The sequence below is a fragment of the Salpingoeca rosetta genome, assembly GCF_000188695.1.
Source record: "Salpingoeca rosetta unplaced genomic scaffold supercont1.13, whole genome shotgun sequence".
NCBI lineage: Eukaryota > Choanoflagellata > Craspedida > Salpingoecidae > Salpingoeca > Salpingoeca rosetta.
In genome coordinates, this window is record NW_004754921.1 from 1169202 (window position 1) to 1190120 (window position 20919).

The 20919-nt window shown below is 55.8% G+C and overlaps 6 protein-coding genes across 6 annotated transcripts in view; 3 read left to right on the forward strand and 3 right to left on the reverse strand.

The window, feature by feature from the left end:
• PTSG_12348 (uncharacterized protein) overlaps nucleotides 1-1325 on the reverse strand; it is a 4583-nt gene extending 3258 nt beyond the window's left edge. The window contains exons 1-5 of the mRNA XM_004993497.1: nucleotides 1140-1325; nucleotides 854-952; nucleotides 671-728; nucleotides 431-537; nucleotides 67-218 (exon numbers count right to left, since the gene is read on the reverse strand). Coding sequence (XP_004993554.1) covers nucleotides 67-218; nucleotides 431-537; nucleotides 671-728; nucleotides 854-952; nucleotides 1140-1210 — 487 coding nt within the window. The 5' untranslated portion in view covers nucleotides 1211-1325. The remainder of the gene's footprint in view (nucleotides 1-66; nucleotides 219-430; nucleotides 538-670; nucleotides 729-853; nucleotides 953-1139) is intronic.
• Nucleotides 1326-1365: 40 nt separating this feature from the next.
• On the forward strand, nucleotides 1366-5044 carry PTSG_05688 (uncharacterized protein). Its single transcript, XM_004993498.1, has 5 exons — nucleotides 1366-1433; nucleotides 1741-1848; nucleotides 2099-3214; nucleotides 3428-4399; nucleotides 4643-5044. Exons 1-5 carry the CDS (start codon nucleotides 1419-1421, stop codon nucleotides 4736-4738), a joined length of 2307 nt encoding a protein of 768 aa, XP_004993555.1. The 5' UTR covers nucleotides 1366-1418; the 3' UTR covers nucleotides 4739-5044.
• A 347-nt stretch (nucleotides 5045-5391) lies between these two features.
• On the forward strand, nucleotides 5392-12327 carry PTSG_05689 (uncharacterized protein). Its single transcript, XM_004993499.1, has 12 exons — nucleotides 5392-5962; nucleotides 6181-6549; nucleotides 6838-7419; nucleotides 7657-7912; nucleotides 8243-8334; nucleotides 8522-9461; nucleotides 9723-9839; nucleotides 10060-10157; nucleotides 10398-10566; nucleotides 10904-11026; nucleotides 11268-11424; nucleotides 11745-12327. The coding sequence occupies exons 1-12, from the start codon at nucleotides 5853-5855 to the stop codon at nucleotides 11801-11803; spliced, it is 3072 nt and encodes a 1023-aa protein (XP_004993556.1). The 5' UTR covers nucleotides 5392-5852; the 3' UTR covers nucleotides 11804-12327.
• A 31-nt stretch (nucleotides 12328-12358) lies between these two features.
• Nucleotides 12359-13817, reverse strand: PTSG_05690 (uncharacterized protein). The gene is made up of 2 exons (XM_004993500.1): nucleotides 13714-13817; nucleotides 12359-13490 (listed from the first exon to the last, which is right to left on the reverse strand). The coding sequence occupies exons 1-2, from the start codon at nucleotides 13806-13808 to the stop codon at nucleotides 12677-12679; spliced, it is 909 nt and encodes a 302-aa protein (XP_004993557.1). The 5' UTR covers nucleotides 13809-13817; the 3' UTR covers nucleotides 12359-12676.
• Nucleotides 13818-13888: 71 nt separating this feature from the next.
• On the forward strand, nucleotides 13889-16118 carry PTSG_05691 (uncharacterized protein; the record flags this gene model as incomplete). The annotated part of the gene is made up of 5 exons (XM_004993501.1): nucleotides 13889-14012; nucleotides 14205-14251; nucleotides 14476-15608; nucleotides 15760-15858; nucleotides 15987-16118. The coding sequence occupies exons 1-5, from the start codon at nucleotides 13945-13947 to the stop codon at nucleotides 16116-16118; spliced, it is 1479 nt and encodes a 492-aa protein (XP_004993558.1). The 5' UTR covers nucleotides 13889-13944.
• Nucleotides 16119-16317: 199 nt separating this feature from the next.
• Nucleotides 16318-20919, reverse strand: part of PTSG_12349 (uncharacterized protein) — a 10408-nt gene continuing 5806 nt past the window's right edge. Inside the window, exons 15-27 of the mRNA XM_004993502.1 lie at nucleotides 20350-20480; nucleotides 20059-20180; nucleotides 19748-19812; nucleotides 19413-19499; nucleotides 19110-19219; nucleotides 18716-18905; nucleotides 18475-18558; nucleotides 18207-18255; nucleotides 17556-17631; nucleotides 17288-17390; nucleotides 16969-17119; nucleotides 16746-16812; nucleotides 16318-16587 (exon numbers count right to left, since the gene is read on the reverse strand). Of these exons, the coding sequence (XP_004993559.1) occupies nucleotides 16482-16587; nucleotides 16746-16812; nucleotides 16969-17119; nucleotides 17288-17390; nucleotides 17556-17631; nucleotides 18207-18255; nucleotides 18475-18558; nucleotides 18716-18905; nucleotides 19110-19219; nucleotides 19413-19499; nucleotides 19748-19812; nucleotides 20059-20180; nucleotides 20350-20480 (1341 nt within the window). The 3' untranslated portion in view covers nucleotides 16318-16481. The remainder of the gene's footprint in view (nucleotides 16588-16745; nucleotides 16813-16968; nucleotides 17120-17287; nucleotides 17391-17555; nucleotides 17632-18206; nucleotides 18256-18474; nucleotides 18559-18715; nucleotides 18906-19109; nucleotides 19220-19412; nucleotides 19500-19747; nucleotides 19813-20058; nucleotides 20181-20349; nucleotides 20481-20919) is intronic.

Consider the following 20919-nt stretch of genomic DNA (forward strand, 5'->3'; position numbering starts at 1 on the left):
CACACACACACGCGCGCGCGCACACACACACACACACACACACACACACACACACCTACCCCGCACTGCTGACCTTCTCAAGGAGGGCCAAATCGAGACCCTTGACAAGATGGGTGCGGGAAATGTCACCTCCGAGATACTTCGACTCTTCAATCAGTCGCCGGCGTCGCTCACGTGCAACCTCCCGCGACTCAGCCCCTGCTTCGCCTTCCTCCTCGCTGCACGTCACAGGTCACCCAAAGTCCAAGGTGGGGTGAGGGAGTGTTGAGGGGTGACCAAGGCAATCAAACACGAGTATCCCAACAGTTGAACATGACCGCACACAGATGAGCGCACGTACACGAACAGAAGCAAGCACACAAACACACACAAACACACACACACACACAACCACACACGCATTCACACACACACAACCACAGATACTCACGTGCCAAACAGCGGCGCCTCTGCGTTTTCCAGCGCGGTTTTGATGGCCTCGGCTTCTTGAAAGTCCTTGTTCATGCCCTTGCGGCGCTCTGCAGCACGATCGCGATACTGCACAGACGCATACACAGACACACGTCAACGTGAGCGTCCGTGCAACAAAATTCAAGATGTGTCACACGCACAAATGTCAGCAGCAGCAAAGAAACAGCAGCAAAAACAGCAGCAACAGCAGCAAGTATACCTTCTCCGCGAGCTCCTTCTGTCGTCGTTGTATCTCCTCATACTCAGACGCCTTTTTCCTTGTTGATGAACGAATCAACAAAGGCAAGTTGTCAGAGACAAGCTGGATATACGCATACACACATGTATATGCACGCACATGCACATACATATGCATGCACACAACCCGAAACACACGGCTTACTTCTTGCGCGCCTTCTTCTTGGCAGCTGCTGCCGTGGACGACGATGATGACGAAGAGGAGGACGCAGTTTTCTTGGAAGTGCCCAGGCTCTCCGCCATCCTGTTCACGAGCGCGTCAGTGAGTAAACGTGTGGGCGTGTCGGCGTGGGAGTGTGTGAAACAGGACACAAATGCTATCGCAGCACACATGCACAAACACACACACAAACACACACACATGCACACGCACAAACACAAACACATGCGCACACACACACATACACACACCTCGCTTCGCCCTCACTCACGGGGTTTGGTCGCGGCGTGGCGTCTGCGCCACCATCTTCATAAAGTCCGCATTGCTCAGCCCGCCAGACATGGTGCACAGTTGTTGCGGTTGTGGATGTGGTGTGGTGTGGTGTTGGCTGCGTTGCTGCTCGTTCCCTCCTTCCTCCCTTCTAACTCTTCACCAGCTTCCGCTTCTGCAAACACAAGTTCTGAAGAATGGCAATATCTTACCACAAATTTCCTGAGCGCAAACGTCGTTTGCGTATGATGCCCAATGATTTTCGACCCACAGCCGCGAAATGAGCTCTGACGAGGTGAGAGTGGAGGATGTGTTGTGGGGCTGCCTTGTGCTGCTCGTGGTCTTGGTGTCCCCTTCCTGGTTGTCGGTGTGTGGAGGGATCGGCACAGCCCAGCTTTGGTGGGTCTGTGGGAGTTGTCACGTTGGAGCTTGGTGTTTGAGTTTTGAGCTGTTGATTGTAGCTCCACTGCTGCGATCCACACACACACACACACACACACTCGCACACACACTCGCACACACTCGTATGCCACCACAACACGCACCACACAAACAAAACACAACAAAACACAAACAAACCGCACAACCACGCGATGCGGCAGGAGAAGCGGAAGATCGAGGCCGCGCGCATGGCGGCCTTGTCGGCCGCAGAGATGTTCCACTCAGACATAATGAGCATGTCAGCAAACGCTCGCCAACGCCAACAACCGGTACAGTGTTTGAGCGGAAGCGCCTCGTTTCGCCTGCAGGCCGATTCCTGCTTGTTGATGATGTCGGGACATGCGTGCAAGTTCCCAACGTCGCACAAGCAAGCACACACGCACACACTCTGCTTCGCATGCCAATGGTTTGGTGTACCGCCACAAACACTGACTCACGCACTCACTTTCACTTTTGCACCCGCATCGATGATCTACACACACACACACACGCATGCACACACATGCACACGCATTACAGGCTGTTGCCGCAACGCCGGAAGCAGAAAGCGAATCTGAAGAAGAGAGCGAGGACGAGGAGGAATACAACCGCCGGCGCATGGCAGCCCTGCGGGCGCGTCGAGCAAAGAGCGGGCTCCCAACATCCACACGCGGCATGCCGATGGGAGTGCTGGGCATGGGCGCAGGCGATGACGACGACGACGACGACGATGAAGATGATGATGATGATGAAGGCGGGGGCCAGGGCGAGGAAGATGGCGATGGTGCCGAGGATGGCGGCAACGATGACAATGACGATGACGATGATGATGAGGACGAACCCGTGGCACGATCTGCACGAATGCGATTCCCGCTCATGACGGGCGGTGGTGGCGATGACGATGGCGAAGAGGATGATACTGTTGGTGATGGCGGAGAGCTGTCCACGGCAGATGATGGTGATGGTGATGACGATGGTGATGGGCTGGCACCCATGGCGCTGCTGTCTCGCAGCAAGCGCGGTGGAATGCCACTGGCGATGCTGGATGTGGACGGCGACGCTGATGACCATGATGCCAACGACAGCGGCGAGGAGGACACAGCCGCCGACAACGAACGCACCACCGGCCAGTCGACAGCCGGTGGTGTTGTGCCATCGTCGCAAGCGCGTACCGTTGCTCGGGGAGCCGGCGCTTCCACGTCAGAATCAGCGGTGGCCAATACACCAGCGACACAAGCGACAACAGCTAGTACAGCAGCTGGTGCGGCAACCAAGGCAGAGGTGACGTACACACGTGCGGGCGCCCCGTGCGAGCCGTTGCCTGCAGGCACGAAGGTGTTGAGGACGCTGAGCGCAGCGGTGCGGGAGCAGCCCGCGCCACAGGCGACCGCGGCGGCATTTTATTCACTGCTGCAGCCATACACGTTTCTGTCGGAGGACGGCAAGGTGACCTGTCCATTGGGGATGAGTGTTGACTTTGAACCTCCGGCGCACCTTCCTGAGGACCGGATTCGCCATCCGCGCGACATGCGTGGTCCTGCCATTGTTTCGCACGACCACACGTGGCGCATGGCGTTTTGCCCGTCCTTCTTTGCCGCAGAGAAGGACCAAACGGACACAGCAACACCACAAGCCGCCACGGACAAGAAATCCCAGGTGTGTGTGTGTGTGCATGTGCGTGTACTTGTGTGTGTACATGTACGTGTGTGTGTACATGTGTGGGTGTGTGCCGTGTGTACATGTGCGTTTGCGTTTTATGTTGTTGAATCACCTGCAGCCCCATGTGCCCTCACCGCCTTTCGTCACACAACCCCCTCCCCGGCTCTCTTTTTCTCCAATTGTGTCCCAACGACCATTATTGGCCAGCAGCCGGCGCCGCGTGCGCGTGCAAAGGAGCTGGGGCAGCAGCTCGATGCTGTGGCCAGCAGCAAGAAGGCCGACCGCGTAAGCACAACGACAGCACCAGCGACCACACCAAAGGCGGCCACTGCTACAAAGGCGGCAGCAGCGACTGCTTCTACGGCAGCACCACCGCCGGAGAAGGCGGCGCACCATGGCGGCCACGGCCGCCACCATCACCATCACCACCACAAGCATGCGCACACCCACCATGCGCACCACGGTCATCACCAGGCTGGCCACAAGCACCACAGCACCTCCAGCGCCTCTGGCTCGCCAACCCCAAAGCCCAAGCCAAAGCCCAAACCCAAGGCAAAGGCGCCAGCGCCGAAACCAAAGCCAACCAAGCCGCTCCCACCAACCCCTGCCTCAACAGCAACGGCAACAGTAGCAGCGACAAGAAAAGGGACGGGCAAGCGGGGTACCCAGTCGCCAGCCACGGCAGCGAAGCCAGCCGTGCAGGCCAAACCAACAGCAACAAGGGCTGGCGGGGCGCATCGCTCGCCCGTTCGTAGCGCTCGGAGTCACACCACAACTGCAGCGGTGAGCCCAAGCAGACGCAAGGCAGCGGCAGCCGCCGCCACAACAACAAACACCGCATCCTCCTCCTCGTCGTCGTCGTCAACGGGTGCAAGTGGGAGGAATGAGGCGCACAAGCAGCGCAGCAACAGCATGACAGGGCACCGCCCACGTGCTGTTGCGGCCTCACGCCACCACCGGCCCGCACTCAAGCGCAAGCCAACCGAAGGCTCGCTGGTGGCAGCACGCATCAACGCCGCGCTGGCAAAGACGGGCGGTGGTGATGATGATGATCACGGCACAAATGTTGATGGTACTGATGTTGTGCGGGATGTGAAGAAGAACAACGGGGATGCATCGACAGCTGTTGCCACGTCGAAGGCACCAGCAAACAAGCCCAAACAACGCACCAAATACGTGCCGGTAAGGTAACGCGTGTTGTGTGTGTGTGTGTGTGTGGTGCGCGCGTGTGTGTGTGTGTGTGTGTGTGGTGCGTGTGTGTGTGTGTGTGTGTGGTGCGTGTGTGTTATTTTTTTGTGTGTGTGCTTGCGTGTGCGTGCTTGCGTGGTGTTCTCCTTTTCTTGTGTCAGTTGAAGTGCACATCGTGATGGGGTTCATCTTACAACCCACCATGTAATTCACACCGTCTTACACCTGCGCCAACAGCCTGATGTGAACCCGCAGGAACTGAAGAAGGAGGCAACCGTTGAAGATACACAGGCTCGACTCTCAGACTTGCAGTTTAACTTCTCCTTTTCGTGATTCAAAACAACTTGTTTGTTCTGTTACTCCTGTTAGTTGGTGCGTATGTGTGTGTGTGTGGAATGGGAGAGGGAGTTTGTGTGTGTGTGTGTGTGTGTTTGTACGTGTGTGTGTGTGTGTGTGTGTGTTGGTGCGTACGTGTGTGGGAGAGAGAAATAGAGAGAGAGGCAGCTTGTGTGAGTGTGTGTGAGTGCGCGAACAGCGTTATTCTTCTTCTTGTTGTGTTGATCGCGCACTGTCTGTGAGACGAAAGATCGTTTCTCATTGTTTGCCCTTCTTTGTTGGATACACCATGATGGTAGCAAGCTTTGCGATGCATTTTGTTTTGCTGGAGAGTTCTCTCCATGTGCGTGAGTGTGTAAGCGATACGCACGCACAGACAGACAGACAGACACACACACACACACACATACACACACACACACACACACACACACACACACACACACACACACACACACACACACACACACACACACACACACACACACACACACACACACAACAGACTCAAATTGTTGGCGGCCGCACACCTCTAACCACACATCATAAAAAGTAGCCAGAGATATTTGCGGCCCCGAATGTTTGCTGGCATCTTCGAGAATATTCTGTGTATTTTAAGAAAGGCCCCATTTTCTTCGTTCTTGCGCTTCGCGTCTCGCGCGGTTTCGTTTTTGTTTGGATTTCTCTCGCCTTTTGCTCTCTCTCTTGTTGTGTTGTTGGAAGGACCACGTTGCTGCAGCACCATCAACACCAGCCAGCATGCAGCATTTTCCCTCTGCATGTCTACCCACCTTTCCACGACAGGCGAAGCAAGCCCCATCTGTTCACGCCAATCGTTCACACACACAATCGTTCACACACACAACCCTCTCCACCTCGAAAAGTCAAGCAAGCCAAGCGCTCTCAAGTCATTGATTGTTTACATTTCTTCTGAACCAGTCAGCTCTCTGAAGCTCGAAGACCACTTCACATTCCACACTCCTCATCTCCTCATCTCCTCAGAGCCAACTGTACCTCCACTTACTTGTCAAACAAACACAAGCAAAGAAGCAACCCAGAGGACATCCATCAACCTACTCCATCCACAACGTCGCACAGACGACGAACCACAATGCGCAAGGACGAGAAGACCAAGGCCATGAGCCGGGCATGGAGCGTGGACGCTCCCGAGCTCACGGTCTCTACACGAAAGCCCCACAACGTCGCAGAGCGCTTTGCAAGGCATGTATGGCTGCTTTGGCGCGTCTGCCACCTTGCGCAGACGACTTGCCTGTTTGTTTGTGCACTTGCCAGGGGCTTGCTTGACCCATTTTCTTGTGGTTTCGTGCATCCAGTCGTTGGATGGCGGGTTGGTTTCGTGTCGATGACTACAGGAGGAACCATGCTCACTAACTGCTCTCGCCTTGCGTTTGTATGCGCGCATGCATTGGTGTATGCAGGAAACCAGAGCCGTTGACCATGCCAGCGCTTGCGGTCAAGACGCGGCGGGCTGAGCGTCGCCGCCAGCACCGCCTGCGCGACAGACAGCAGCGTGCAAAGCGCACGGACACCAAGGGTCGCGTGGAGTCGCACAAGCGCCTGCTGAAGCAGGAGCAGGCGCAACGGGCCTCCGCGCTAGCCATGCTGCTTGACTCCGCAGCACAACGCCGCCAGCAGTTGCTGGACCAGAAGCGCGCCAAGTGCGCCATGCACCTGGATAAGGCCCAGGCCGTGCGCAAGCAGCAGGAAACGGCCCAGGAGCAGTGGCGCGCACACTGCGCCCACCGCCTGCTGCAAAAAGCGAAAACCGCCCGTCGCCTGACCACAAGGTGTGTGCTTCTTGTTTCGGTGTTGTTGGGCTCGGCTGCGTCGCTGCGTGTTTCTGAAAGGGAACTGTTGCACTGGTTTGCATGCGTGCATCTGTGCGGGTTTCTTTTTGTGTGTGTGTGTGTGTGCGTTGCGCGTTGGGACATTCACATTGACACTTGGACGCTCACACTCGTTCGCATGCTTCGTTCGCATGCTAACACACATATTCACACACACACGCACATGCACACACACGCATGCACACACACACACATACACACACATTCACGCCCCCAAACGCTCGACAGCAAAGACTTGGCGGCCACGCGCATCCAGCAGTGGTTTCGCGTGCAGACGCTGGTGCAGGCGTGCAAGCGGCTGCAGACACAGGCCATTCTGCAGGAGGAACAAGGCAGCGAGGCGCCGAGCTTTGAGACGGTCACGCGTGAGATTCAGGACGAGCAGGTGTTGAGCGATGTGGAGCACATCCTGCACGTGCTCGCCCTGCCAAAGGCCAAGAAGGCCGCCGCTGCCGCCGCCGCCGCAGCAGCAGCAACAGCAAGCAAGACCACGACGACAACAACAGTTTCAGCAACACCAACAGAAACAGCAGCTGACCAGGCAAAGGAGGCGTCATCGAAGAAGCCGACAGTGGCTGAGACAACTTCAACACCGCCGCAATCGCGCAAGCGCAGCGCGTCCAAAGCAGGGAGGGGCGCAGACACGGATGCAGACAGCGCAGCGACGCGCCAGAAGAAGGCGCTGAGATGGCGCGTGCGTATCGTGCTGTCGGCCTTCCTCATCACCCATCACCGCGAGGCCGTGCTGATGACGAGGGATGATGCCATGGAGCGTCATCTCTTCGACTGCGCATCCACACTCGTTGCCACGTGCGTTGTCGAGGGCAATATGAGAGAGAGCGTGTGTATGCATGTGTGTACATGTGCGTGCATATGTGTGCGTGTGTGTTTGTGAGCGTGTTTGTGAGCGTATGCAAATGTGTGTATGCATGTGTGTGCATGAATGCGTGTGGGCATGTGTGTCAGTCATCGTGCTACCTACTCGCTCATGTGACCCCACTCTTACGTCCCCCTTTATCGCTCCTCTCTTTGCTCGTGTCTCCACAGATTCCGCCGCTGGCTGCAGCATGTGGTTGACGCCGGCCACCGCGCGCGAAAGTATGCGCACATTGCCGACAGTGAGCTGACACGCGCCATTCGGCACCACGTGCGCGCATTCCAGGCGTGGCAGTCCAAGGACCTTGACTCCCTGGCGCAGAGCCTTGTGGATCATTACAAGGAGCTGCTCAGCCTCAAGTCTGCCGTCGGTCGCCACAAGCGCTCCCGCAGCGAATGGCACCCGCACATCGACGACCAGCTGACGGTGTGTGCCTGCATGAGAGAGGGAGAATGGCGTGTATGTGTGTGTGTGTGTGTTGTGTGTCTGTGTGTGTCTGTGTTGTGTGTCTGTGTGTGTCTGTGTGTGTCTGTGTGTCTGTGTGTCTGTGTGTCTGTGTGTCTGTGTGTCTGCACGCCTGGCGGTCTGCAAGTCTCATCGCCGCCTTGCCCACCCAGCCTTTTCATCACCCCACCTTCTCGCGTAAGTTCCATCGACTCACCTCGCACACACACACACACACACACACACACACACACACACACACACACACACACACACACACACACACACGCACTTACGCACTTACGCACGCAGATGATTGAAACGCGCATGGAGTCTTTGGGTGCACAGGAGAAATTGCACGAGTGTTTGGCAGCAAAGGAAACACACATTCAGCGCCAGGAAGAGTATGTTGGCACTCTCGTGGTCGTATTGTCTTGCGTGCGTGCGTGTGTGTGTGTGTGCGTGCGCTGCAATGCATGTGTGCACATATCCTTTTCATGCTTACTTAACATACACTCACACACACCCACACACTCACACATACAATACCTCCCTTCCAATGCACACACCAACCACCTTCTCCTTTGTCAGGCGGCGCCGTGCTGCTGCGCGCGCAAAGGCGACGGTGATCGGGACCCGTGACAGCGCGGACACGACGCCAAAGCCAACCAGCCCCGAGCACGCTGCCCACCGCGAACGCATCGAGCAGACGACGACAGCAAGTAGCGCAGCGGCGTCCATGGCCACAAGCGGTGCGGGTTCATCTGCAGGCAGCAGGAGCACCAGCACAAGCAGCTCCGAGCATGACGGCAACGGCGACGGCCGTAGCAGTGATCAAGACAGCAGCACAGGTGCCATGAAGCAGGACAGCGAGGATGAAGACAAGCATCATGAACGCCCGTCGACACCACCATCACCATCAACCACGAGAAAGCCGGCAGCACCCGCCTCCGAGAGTGGCAGTGAAGGCAGCGATGCTGAGGATGCGGACGCAGCAATGGCGAAACAGCTGGCAGCATCGTGGGATCTCGACTTCCTGCACAACGTGTGCGTCGACCCGACATTCCGCTTGACCAGCGACCGCGAGCTGCGGTTCTATCACGAAGAGTACCCGGCACACCCACCGGCACACGTGACCATCCCATCAGCGGCAGCAACAACAACAGCAGCAACAACAACAACTGGTGCACACGCGAATGGTCCACAGGGAGACATGGCATACCTTCGCCGTCGCATTGACTTCATCTCCCGCAAGGCGCTCATGGATCAGCTACAGCAAGAACTGGAGGCCGATGGCTCTCCGGACGTGACGCGATGGGTTCCCATCCTGCGCGACCTTGTCGACCGGCTGTGTGCGGCCACGCTGCCACGCCAGCAGCGACTGCGCGACACGATTCGGGAGCAGATGGACGCGGAGAACACGGCGGCTGCCCTGCGTGATCGCTTCATGACAGCTGATGATGTGAAGGCGTTTGTGCTCAAGTACATCAAGATGCTCGCGGCGCCCTCACGCGACGAGCGCGTCGCACAGGTGTGGATTGCTGTGTATTGTTTTGCTGTTGTGTTTGAGAAGCGTTGTGTGTACTGTTGTGTGTGTGTGTGTATGTATTGTTGTGCGTGCATTGTTGTGTGTGTGTGTGTGGTTGAAATCGTTTCAGGTGTGGTTCTCACCATCGACTCATGTTTCATTCATGCCCTTTCAACACACGCACACACACACACACTCTCTCTCTCTCTCACACCGTCATTTGTCCATGCTCTCCTTCGTTTTCCTCCCCGCCCGGCGAAACAGCTTGAGGCGTCCGGCAGCACTGCGGAGTTTCTGTTCAATGCATTTGCGCTTTTGGAAGCAATGCAACTCGATCTTGCCAACTACATCCTCGAGACATACCGGCCTCTCATCCTCAAGGTAGCCAACCGCACTTGCATGTCTGTCTGTGTGTGTGTGTGTGTGTGTGTGTGTGTGTGTGTGCTGTGTGCTGTGTGTTTGGTGTTATCCACTCATACGTTTGGTGTTGCCATTGCAATATAGTCACTCCTGCATGCCATCGCTCACCATCCCCCAAACTCACCATCACCATCACCATCACCATCACCATCACCATCACCATCCCATACCGCACCACCAGTACGGCGCCCAGCTTGAGCGGGATCGCATCCAATCTCTCGTCTTCTCTGGCGCCCTCACCTTCGACAACACGGAGAAGTGGCTCGCAGCCGCTGTCAGGTACGGCCACCGCGATCGTTCTTTGCTGCTGCAATGCTGTGTTGTTGAGCTATTCTTGGTGTGACGGTGGCATTGTTCCCATGTTATGTCATCGTGGTTGCGCTGTTCCACACAGGCTTGCACACCCAAACCTGCACCCACAAACACAGACACACACACACGCATACATTCACTGAACATGTGTCTGCTTATTCTCACCGCGCCCGCAACACCTGTCTTTGCTCTCGCCTGGCTATACAGTGAGGCTGGTGTGTGTGCAAGCGAGCCCTATGTGGCGGCGACAACAAACACGCTCGAGTCAACAGCAGAGGCGGCCCAGAAGATGACGTTTTCCGAACACTTTTTCGTGGCAACAGAGCGGCTGCTCTTCTCAAAGGAGTGCGACGATGCCTTTCCAGAGACGCTCGTGGTGCGTGCGTGCGTGTGTGTGTGTGTTTGTGTGTGTTTGTGTTTGTGTGTGTGTGTGTGTGTGTGCGTGTGTATGTGTGTGTGTGTATGTGTGTGTATATGTGTGTGCGTGTGCGTGTGCGTGTGTGCGCGCGTGTGTGTGTGCGTGCGTGTGTATGTGTATGTGTTACTTTGATTGCGATGTTGTGTGCATGTGTGCGTGCGTGTGTGCTCAAGTTGCACCTTGTGTGCTTCGTTGTATCGTCCTCTTCATCCTCACAACTTCACCCCCTCCCTACTGTCCTCACCAACATAAATCTCTCTTGTTCTCCCCCACCCCCTCTTCATTCCATTGCCAGGCGGATCAACCGCTCATCACAACAGCGCGGCAGGAGCTGAGTGCAATAGCACACACGTGCGCACTGTACACTCTCATTTCACACAAGGTGCACCGCATCAAGCACAACCAGGACATTGCAAAGGTGCGCTCATCGCTGTGTTGTGACCCTGGTACTCATGCGTTGTTGTGTCATCACCTCCATGTACCGCTGTTCTTCTTTCCACAATTTCAACAACAGCCCCTGCCACCGCCTTTGCTTGCCTTCACACGCCGTGTTGTTCCGCCCTCTCATTCCCCACACACCCATCGCATCCCCTCATCATCGCCACACACTCGTCACCACACACTCGTCACCTCACGCACCAACGTTTCCACGCGTACAGGAGTTCCGGGAGCTGATGCTAGGCGCGTTCATGACCGAGGGATGGACGAATGGTCTCGATGATTCATCGCACCGCCGCATGTGCACGTTTGCCATCAGCGCCATCAACAAACACCTGCAGCCCAAACTCACGCAAGAGGAGGAGGCCCGCATCCGAGGTGTGTGTGTCTGTGTGTCTGTCTGTCTGTCTGTGTCTGTCTGCCTGTGTGTCTGCCTATGTGTGTGTGTCCGTCTGTGTCTGTGTGTGTGTGTGTGTCTGTGTCTGTGTCTGTGTCTGTGCGTGTCTGTCTGTGTGTGTGTGTCTGTGTGTGTGTCTGTGCGTGTTTGAATTGAAGAAGGGCTGTGGTTTTCACTGTGTCCTCGTCTCACCTTCCATTTATCCTCCTTCCGGTTCCCCCCTCTCTCTATCTCTGTGTGTGTCTCTCTTTTGTCGCTCTGCATTCAGACGTGTGTCTCTCTTTTGTCGCTCTGCATTCAGACGAGCCGTTTGGCGCCGGCGCCCCCGTCCGCCCTCCTCACCAAGCGCGTGCGCGATGAATACCGCCGCGTCATCCGCGCACCATCTCCAACGCAGGCCGGCCTTCGCGCCAACAACGGCCTTGACCTGTGCAGCCCGCGCCTGCACGCCGTGTTCCTTCGCCTCGCACGTGCGTTTGACCACAACCGCCACGTGTACGCGGCCGTGTACGACGGCATCATTGCCAATGCGGTGCAGCCGCCATCACCAGCCTCAGCTGCCACAGCCTCGACAACAGCAGCAACAACAACGACAACAACAAAGGCGAATGACAAGGGCAGCGCCAACTGATGTGTTCGTGCTGATGCGCCTCTCTGCACTTGCTTGGCTGCGGGTTTTTCGTTTTGCTTTTGATTGTTCTCCTATGGGTGTGTGCTGTTGTGTGCTGCTGTGATTGTTCATACATTTCTGTTCACCTACGTGCTGTGCTGTTGAGTTTTCCCACTTGCCTGGTTTGATGGTTGCATGTCCTTGTTTTCCAACTCTCAAAGTGTGGTTGCTTAATCCCAATACAACGTAACGAGAGGACAGGAGAAGAGAAGAAAAGAGAAGAGAAGAGAAGAGAAGAGAAGAGAAGAGAAGAGAAGAGAAGAGAAGAGCAGCAAATCTGGTGCGAATACGATAGAATGGAGGGGGGAGGGGGCAGGGTCGCATGTGCGCATTGGCTGAAACCGGCAACCAAGACACACGCAGCTACTGTGACCGCGGCATTAACACACGAAAAGAAAGATGTTCGCGCACGCACATGCACAACTGCACATACACACACACGCACGTGAATACATGAACACATGCACAACTGCACACAAACACACATGCCCATGCACACACACACACACAACTGTGCGCACACACGCACACACACATGCAAACGCACACATCCAGCACGATTGTCAGACGCGGGAAGAGGAGGAGAGGGAGCTGTCAAACGTTGGGTTGAGACCAGAGAATATGGACATGTTGGTGTCGCCGCCGCCGCCGCCGCTGCCGCCACTTTGCTGCTGCATCGTGTAGCGATCAGAGGGTCGACGCGCACACTTGCACGCAATTACGCTGCCGATAATGGTGAGGACCAGGGCACCAGCGGAGGCAATGATCGCATACATGAGCCGGTTCGAGCTGCCGTTGTCATCTGGCGGTGTCTCCATCCCTTCGCTTGGCTCAGGCAGCGCCGTCACCGTGACACTGCCGCTTGCCTGAAGCGACAGCCGCAGTGACGACAGCAGGCGTTCGCTCACCATCGCCTCCGTCACAGTTTGCTCACACCCACACCCGGCTGGCAACCCCACGATGTAGCGCACCTCTACCCCTGCGACAGCGCCCTGGCCCTCGTCATCATCGCCATCGCCTGCACCGCTGTCTGCCGTGCGTGTGGTCGACACAACATATGCCACAGACACGGCCGTGGAAGGCACGCCCGTGATACGCGCCACCACGGACAGAAACCGCGGGCTGGCGGCCTGGAAGGCGTCCTCACTCAGCCCAGGCACAAACAGCGTCGAAGCCAAGTAGCCGCTCAACGTCGCTACGCTGCTGGTACTCGTGGTGGTCATCACCAACGGCGTGGTGCTCGCTCCAATGGCGGTGGTGGTGGTCGTCGTCGTGCTGCCGGCATCTGCTGCTGTCGACGACGAACTTGCGGTACTGAAGCTACCATGCCCAGAGCCAGACCCCGTCATCGTGGACGTGGTCGACGGATCCATAGTCCTGTAGTCAAGACATTGAAGAGAAGCGCATGGCAATGGCACGCGAGAAAACGAACAAAAGCATGTGCGGGCGATAATGAGTGAGCTCGGCAGGAACAAAAGTACCACACAGCACAAGGGACAAAAGTCAACAACACAAACAAAAGGGGTGCATCACACGAACTCCCAACACCAACACCAGTACATCAAAAACACACACGTGTTAAAGAAAGACTTGGACATACTGTGCCATGGTCGTTGTCGGTGTTGAAACTACGGCAGCAGCAGCAACGACGGCCATCACCACAGCCCAGCCCAAGGAGGGGCGCGTCATCGGCATCGTCTCGCGCACTGTAGAAAAATATTTGAAATCATTGCCAAACACCAAAATTTCTGCCGCCTCAAATTCAAATCCGGCTGTCTGCACGTCAACAAGGAGCACACACGCACCACGCACCCAACGTCTGCCGCCGACCATGACGTCGAACACATATGAGTTTGATGCGCCGCAGTGGTTTGACCTGGGCCACTCCCACGTTTACAAGTGAGTAGCAAGGTGTTAGTCAGTAGGTGCTGTGCTTTGGCTGGTGCCTGTGGTCATCAGGAATGAAGGAACACAAGCAAGCAAAGAAGAATGAATGGACATGCACGATTGTCTTCATCACCTCACTCTACACTGTATGCGCCACATGTCGCACTGTTCCCCCCCCCCTCTCTCTTAACCTGTCGTTCAAAGGGATGAGCATCATGACTGGTTTCGACATCCACATGCCAGCCACGAGAGTGAGTTGTCCAAACACGAGACGGTATTGGAAGTGCCGTCGACTCTCCCACGCACATGCATGCGCTGACGATTGCATCTGCTTGTGCTCGTGCTGTGCGCTTCGTTAATTGCAGCTGACACAAAGGTCACAAGCATGTCCGCCCTCATCTCACCACACACTCTTTCATACCTCAATTCACCTCGTTCCATCCCAACTCCGCTCCACTCTCATCTCTCATGTCAGAGGGAGCACAGCTTGGCCAATCACAGCGGACGCAGCGGGCACGGAGAAGAACGTCGCTCGGGCTTGGGTTGCGCAGCGCAGATGTGGAGGCACGGCGTGCGCGGCGAACGAGCGTTCGCACCGCTACACTCTCAACCACCGCCACCCTTAACAGCACACAATCTGGCGAAGCCTTGCAGCCATCTGCAGCACCCACGGCACATGTCGTGACGCGGGGTGTAACTAATACACCTGACAATGACGACCTGATTCAACAGGAACTGGCAAGATTACACCAGCAGCAACAACAGCAGCAGCAGCAGCAGCAGCAGCACCAAGAATATGAGCAGGGCGCACAAAGTAGCAGCAACACGCCGCCAGCAGCAGAGCGTTCCCAGCCATCACACATGAACCAAATCCGTCGTCAAGCGACAAACAACTGCCCAGCAGCGTCCCCAGCAAGAACAGCTACGAAACGCGTGGACTCTCGCGTGCTCCGCGCTGTGCGTGAGAGTCTGTCTGGCCCTGACTCTCCTCTCCGGGCCATGCGGTCAAGGCTCGCGCTTGCAGCCGCCATTTCGTCAGCTCGCGGGTCTCCGGCTGACCAACCGGACGCTGCGCCCTCATCACCGTCACCACCACAGTTTCCCGCTTCGTCATCTCCGCCGCTTGCGCCAGCCACAAGCGCCACAACAACAACAACATCAAGCGCAAGCGTGGCGTTGTCATCATCACAGCTATCAAGACGCGCTGCGAGCGATGCTGCTGCTGTGAACAAGGCGTCGCGTCGGCAGCGGCGGTCTCTTGTCGCATCTGCACGCACAGTACTAAGCAAGAGCGGCGGCAGCACAGATGACACGAGCACGTCCACGTCACTGATGATGGCGGATGGCGCGCGCGCGCACGACAAGGAGAACACACACAGACGCGTCAGCATCACGTCTGAGCGCACGCGCACGCTCAAACCTGACAGAGACAGGCAACGCACAACAGGCACTGCACTGAACAGTTCCACAACATCATCATCGTCGCTTTCATCGGCAACATCCTCCACCATCACGAGCGCGAAGATGAGGCGGCGGTCGGGTTTCACGCGCGTTCCACTTGGCAGCGCCAGCACCAACGCAGCGGCAACGGCTGCCACGGCTTCCAGGGTAAGTTGGAAGCCCGCACCGAACCAGGACGCTATTTTGTGTGTGTGTGTGTGTGTGTGTGTGTGTGTGTGTGTGTGTGAAATCGTGCTGCGTATATCTTCGCTGTGAAACTGTAACACACGTGTGGTTGTCGTGCGGCTGCTTTGGTCAGGCGGCCGATGTGAAGCGGAGGATGGCGTCCTCAAGTGTGATCGATCCGCGATCGCGACCGCCCGCCAAAACAGCGGCAGTGGAGACGTCGTCAGCCAAGGTGTGTGTGTGTATGTGTGGGTGTGTGTCTGTGTGTGTGTATGTGTGGGTGTGTGTGTCTGTGTGTGTGATGTGTGTGTGACTTTCTGTCGCCTCACATCAGTACACTGCTGTTCGCTTGACACGCAGGCACGAACTTCCAGCCGCTCTCTTCGCCGTTCCCTCATTGGATCTGGGAGCACAACATCGTCGTCGTCATCTTCGTCATCATCGTGTCGGTACAACTTGAGGAGCTCTTCTCGCCGCTCCCTCGTGTCCTAAAACTCTTGTGTGTGTGTGTGTGTGTGTGTGTGTGTGTGTGTGTGTGTGTGTGTGTGTGTGTGTGTGTGTGTGTGTGTGTTTGCAAGGTATTTGTCACGGAGGCGTCAGTTCCCGCCTTTTTTTTTTTTTTTTTGCTGATCACTGTTACCCACGTTGGTCATCATCGTCTGTCCGTTGTTTCTTCACAACTACAAATCGGACCACAAACAATGTCACACAGCCTGAGCAACACGTCGTTCAATCTCCATATGTACACATGGATGAGAGGGGAAAAAGTGGGCGTTTCAACAATGGCCCAGCCACATGCGTTTTTTGCGTGTATGTGTGCATGTGTATGCATGTGTGTATATGTGCACTTGTTGGCTACACCTCGACATCGGAATCTGAGAGATCGGAGTCCTGCTGCATGAGGCAGTGGAGATGCACGCGTGACCGCCGCATGAACGCGTCCACCGCTGCCTCAATCTCCCTGCAGCACCAGCACCAACATCAGTATCAGCAGAGGTGATGGTGAGAACGGCATGAAATACAGGTTCGCATGCATGTGTCCAACAGCATGGAACCACACACATACACACACATCTACAAGTGCAAACACACACATGCGTGCACGTTGAGCATACGCACGCTGAGATGGTGAGGGGTGGCGCCGCTGCTGTTGGAGAGTGGCGACCAGGCGTTGGCAGCTGGCGGCCTGGTGCGGAGGTGGGTGAGAGGGAGGATGAGAGATGGAGGTTCATGCAGTCAGTTGAACATGCACGCAGCGATACACGAGTGTATCATAGCAACTACAGCTTGTCACACGCAAACAAACACACAAACAAACACACACACAAACACACACAACCACCTCTGCTGCTGCTGCTGCCGCCGCCGCTGCTGCTGTTTCGCTTTGCCTTTGCCGCCTTTGACGCCAACACCTTGAGAACACCCGACCAGAGGCTCGTCTCGTTGTCAAACGCGTGCAGAACACGCTGGAACACAACAACTTCCGCGTGCAGCTGTTGAGTGTTGTTTGGTGGGGTGGGGAGAGGTCCGTGTGTGTGAAACCGAGAAAAACATGGCATGCGCAGCACGAGAATGAAAGTCGAAACATCATGTACACAAAAAGCACACACATAAACACACACACACACGCGCGCGCGCGCGCAACAAACAAACAACCAAACCTGCGTAATAACGCGGGGAGGGGCGCCGACAACTTGACGCACGGCCTGTAACATGCCCGTACTCAGCTGCTCCGTGATCGCAGCCAGAATGCGCCCGGTGAACCTGCAGATGCAGGATTGGAGGAATTGAAGGAGGGAATGTGTGTGGATGCATGTGTGTGTGTGTGTGTGTGAACGTGCTGGTGAGCTTGTGAGCCTAATACACGCCTCTTGCTCATGTCCATGCACATCAACGCACACATGCGTGCGTACACGTGCCACCACGTACCCTTTTGCCGTGTTTGTGATTTCGTGGTGGAGAAGAACGAGGTCGAAGAGAATCAGCATCACATACGGCCGAATCGCTGCAAGAAATTGAAACAACAGAGGAGATGAACGCACGCGGGGGAGCGACGTGATTGGAATGGTCAAGGACAAAATAGACACTTGAAGCGGTAGATGACAGGCTGTCCGCACACATGGCACAAGCAACAAGATGCCAGGAAAGCGGATTGCGTGAGGCAAACACACAGGCAGACACATGTGCGTGTGTGCTGGCGTACAAAGTGTGGCCGGAAGACTCTTGAGGCCGGCTGCTGCGTTGTGACGGAGCTGGCAACACGGCGGCAGCAGTGGTGGTGGTGGATGTGGCGGCGGCGGTGGCGGTGAATGATGTGAGAATGATGGCAGTGACCGCCATCCATCACACACAAGGGACTGCATGGATGCATGCACACACATTTACAGACATGCACACACGTACAAACAAGAACACGCAAACGCACACACACACGCACACACACAGCGACGCGCCACCTAGATATCCCCATTGGTAGATGACAGGCTGTCCGCACACATGGCACAAGCAACAAGATGCCAGGAAAGCGGATTGCGTGAGGCAAACACACAGGCAGACACATGTGCGTGTGTGCTGGCGTACAAAGTGTGGCCGGAAGACTCTTGAGGCCGGCTGCTGCGTTGTGACGGAGCTGGCAACACGGCGGCAGCAGTGGTGGTGGTGGATGTGGCGGCGGCGGTGGCGGTGAATGATGTGAGAATGATGGCAGTGACCGCCATCCATCACACACAAGGGACTGCATGGATGCATGCACACACATTTACAGACATGCACACACGTACAAACAAGAACACGCAAACGCACACACACACGCACACACACACGCACACACGCAAGCCTGTCGCCTCACGATAGTGACGAAGGACTGGGCCTGCACATCTACCAACTTGTCCATGAGTCTGCGCTGAAGCTCAGAGTATTTCTCCAGCGTCGCCTACACCGCAAACATGACACAGGATTAGAGGCCATGTTAGCAGTGATACGGAGAGAGTTGGAATCCCAGACGATCACACACAATCACACACAATCACACACACACACACAATCACACACAATCACGCACAATCACAATCACAATCACAATCACGCACGTCAAAGAGATCGCTGAGATCCACGCGCAGTTCGTCCAGGTCGGCGGTGAGGGTGCCGGCAACAACATCGCGGGTGTAGAACGTGTTGCTGATGATGCACAGCAGGCGGTGCTGCAGCGTGTGTATGCGTCGTGTCGTCTCATCAACGCCACTCGACACAGATCCACGATCCTCATCCAGCCCGCTCATCCTGATCAGGGGTGATGTGAGTAATGTGAGTTGAGAGCGCAGGACCGAACACTCGATGGGAATGCACACGCTGGCGTTCGCTCTCAAGCACAACAGGAGCCTAAGCCCATGTCTCCCCTCATCCACCGCTGGCCCCACACCAGCCGCGACCACCACCACAAACACCACAGCAAACACCATCACATCACCACCACACTCAACGCACGATTGTGAGCGCGATGTGTGTGCAGGAACAGGCGCCATTGCCAGCTGCTCCAACACATCTGCAAACGACGAGAACGTCGACGACAGCAGCGCTTCCACGTTCACTTGGTCCTGGAGTGCAGGCATGGTGTGACGTGGTGGAGTGGGGGTGAGTCACAAAAGCGGCGTTGGTTCAAAATCAGATGCGATCGATGCATGGGAAGAGCTTGAGTGGACAACGATGGGGTGAGATGAGGGCACACGCGAGTGCTGCAACCCCTCCCCCCCACACACACTACACACATACATACATACACACACGTACCAGTGCATCGGCTGTTGCCGTGCTGGCGCTCGCAAACTCTTTTAGCGAGTGTAGCGTGTCTGTAAGAATGTGCAAGAACTTTTCAGGCTGTCGGTCAGTCGTCCCGAATCCATGATTGCATGCAGGCACGCAGGGACAACAATGTTGGGTGTCAGTGGCACGTGAGGGAGGGGGGAGGAAGCATGACGGTACACGACTCGGCGAGATCGGCAACGCCAGTGACATGTGCAAGGTTTTGGGATTGCAAAGGTTGGCGGGAGGAGCATCAACTCCGTAGGCACGTATGTGCATGTGTGCACGTGCATGTGCATGTGTGTTTGTATGTGTGCATGTACCAGTGTTGTGCGTGTGCCATCTTCGAGCGGCTGCCAGTCCTCCTTGTCGCACAGTTGTCGAATCTCTGTTGAACACACGAACACACACGAACACACGTATGTCTGGATGAGCAAGCAACGCTTGCACGAAAAAAAAAAAACGCATTCTCTCGTCTTCAAGCACAAACACACTAGCATCAGCATGTGCAAATGCACACACACACACAAACAAACACACACATGCACACATGCACACATGCACACATGCAAACATACACACACAATCACATATGGATGCACTGCTCACGGCCGCCGCCATCCGCGCCCCTCACCCTTCTCGGCAAGACGGAAGACGGTGTGGATGGTGAAGAGGTGGAGCTCCGAGAGCACACCCTCAAACCCGGTGACGCATTCCTCAGGCAACTTCTCTGCCCGCATCACTTTACAGCACCCGCTGCAACGCGCAATGTCACACACACGCACACACACACACATGCACACACATGCACAAGCGTGTGAGTGTACATTCACGCGTGTGTAGTTGTCTTTTCACGTGTGTCGGCGTACGCTCAAAATGTGAAATGCTCAACAGCAGTGCTGATAACTGCCACCACCACCACCACCTGATGCGGGATGCCAATCGCGGGAGGAGGATGCGCGCGTTTGCGTGCTCGAGTGATTCGTCGTCCTGCGCGCGAAGAAGATTTTGGCGCAGCAGTGACGTCGCACGAAGCGTCGCCGTCTCCACAAAGTCCTGGTGGTCGTCGTGGTTGATTAATGTGTGTGTGTGTGTGGGGGGGGGGGTAGTGTGTGTGTGTGTGTGTGTGTGTGTGTGTGTGTGTGTGTGTGTGTGTGTGTGTGTGTGTGTGTGTGTGTGTGTGTGTGTGATCCTATGATATTTTTTTCTTTTTTTTACCCTTACTCAGTTCTATCTCAAGTCCATCTTACTTACCAGGGTTTTATGTTGAGTAGAGGACGTCATTTGGAAGGTAGTATTATCGTTTTTGTGAGTGACGGGTAGCGTGCTCAGCTATATATTGTTCGAGATGTAGAAGACCGCGGTAGTAGCATCATGCATCCTGGTAAGGTATAGTGCACTATATGCTGATTAGTGACACTTTATGAACGAGTCAGTGGTAGCATTCAGCTCACGAGCAGTACGAGCTGGGGTCAGGTATCAAGAGCTCGACATG

Excerpts from the sequence above, each read along its gene's own strand:
- PTSG_05688 (XM_004993498.1), top strand. Across the intron at positions 3,215-3,427 it reads CCACGGACAAGAAATCCCAG|CCGGCGCCGCGTGCGCGTGC; the intron begins GTGTGTGTGTGT and ends ATTGGCCAGCAG. Across the intron at positions 4,400-4,642 it reads AACGCACCAAATACGTGCCG|CCTGATGTGAACCCGCAGGA; the intron begins GTAAGGTAACGC and ends CTGCGCCAACAG.
- PTSG_05689 (XM_004993499.1), top strand. The coding sequence starts at position 5,853 with ATGCGCAAGGACGAGAAGACCAAGGCCATGAGCCGGGCATGGAGCGTG. Across the intron at positions 5,963-6,180 it reads GTCGCAGAGCGCTTTGCAAG|GAAACCAGAGCCGTTGACCA; the intron begins GCATGTATGGCT and ends TGGTGTATGCAG. Across the intron at positions 8,335-8,521 it reads CACATTCAGCGCCAGGAAGA|GCGGCGCCGTGCTGCTGCGC; the intron begins GTATGTTGGCAC and ends CTCCTTTGTCAG.
- PTSG_05690 (XM_004993500.1), bottom strand. The coding sequence starts at position 13,808 with ATGCCGATGACGCGCCCCTCCTTGGGCTGGGCTGTGGTGATGGCCGTC. Across the intron at positions 13,491-13,713 it reads CCGACAACGACCATGGCACA|GACTATGGATCCGTCGACCA; the intron begins GTATGTCCAAGT and ends TCTTGACTACAG.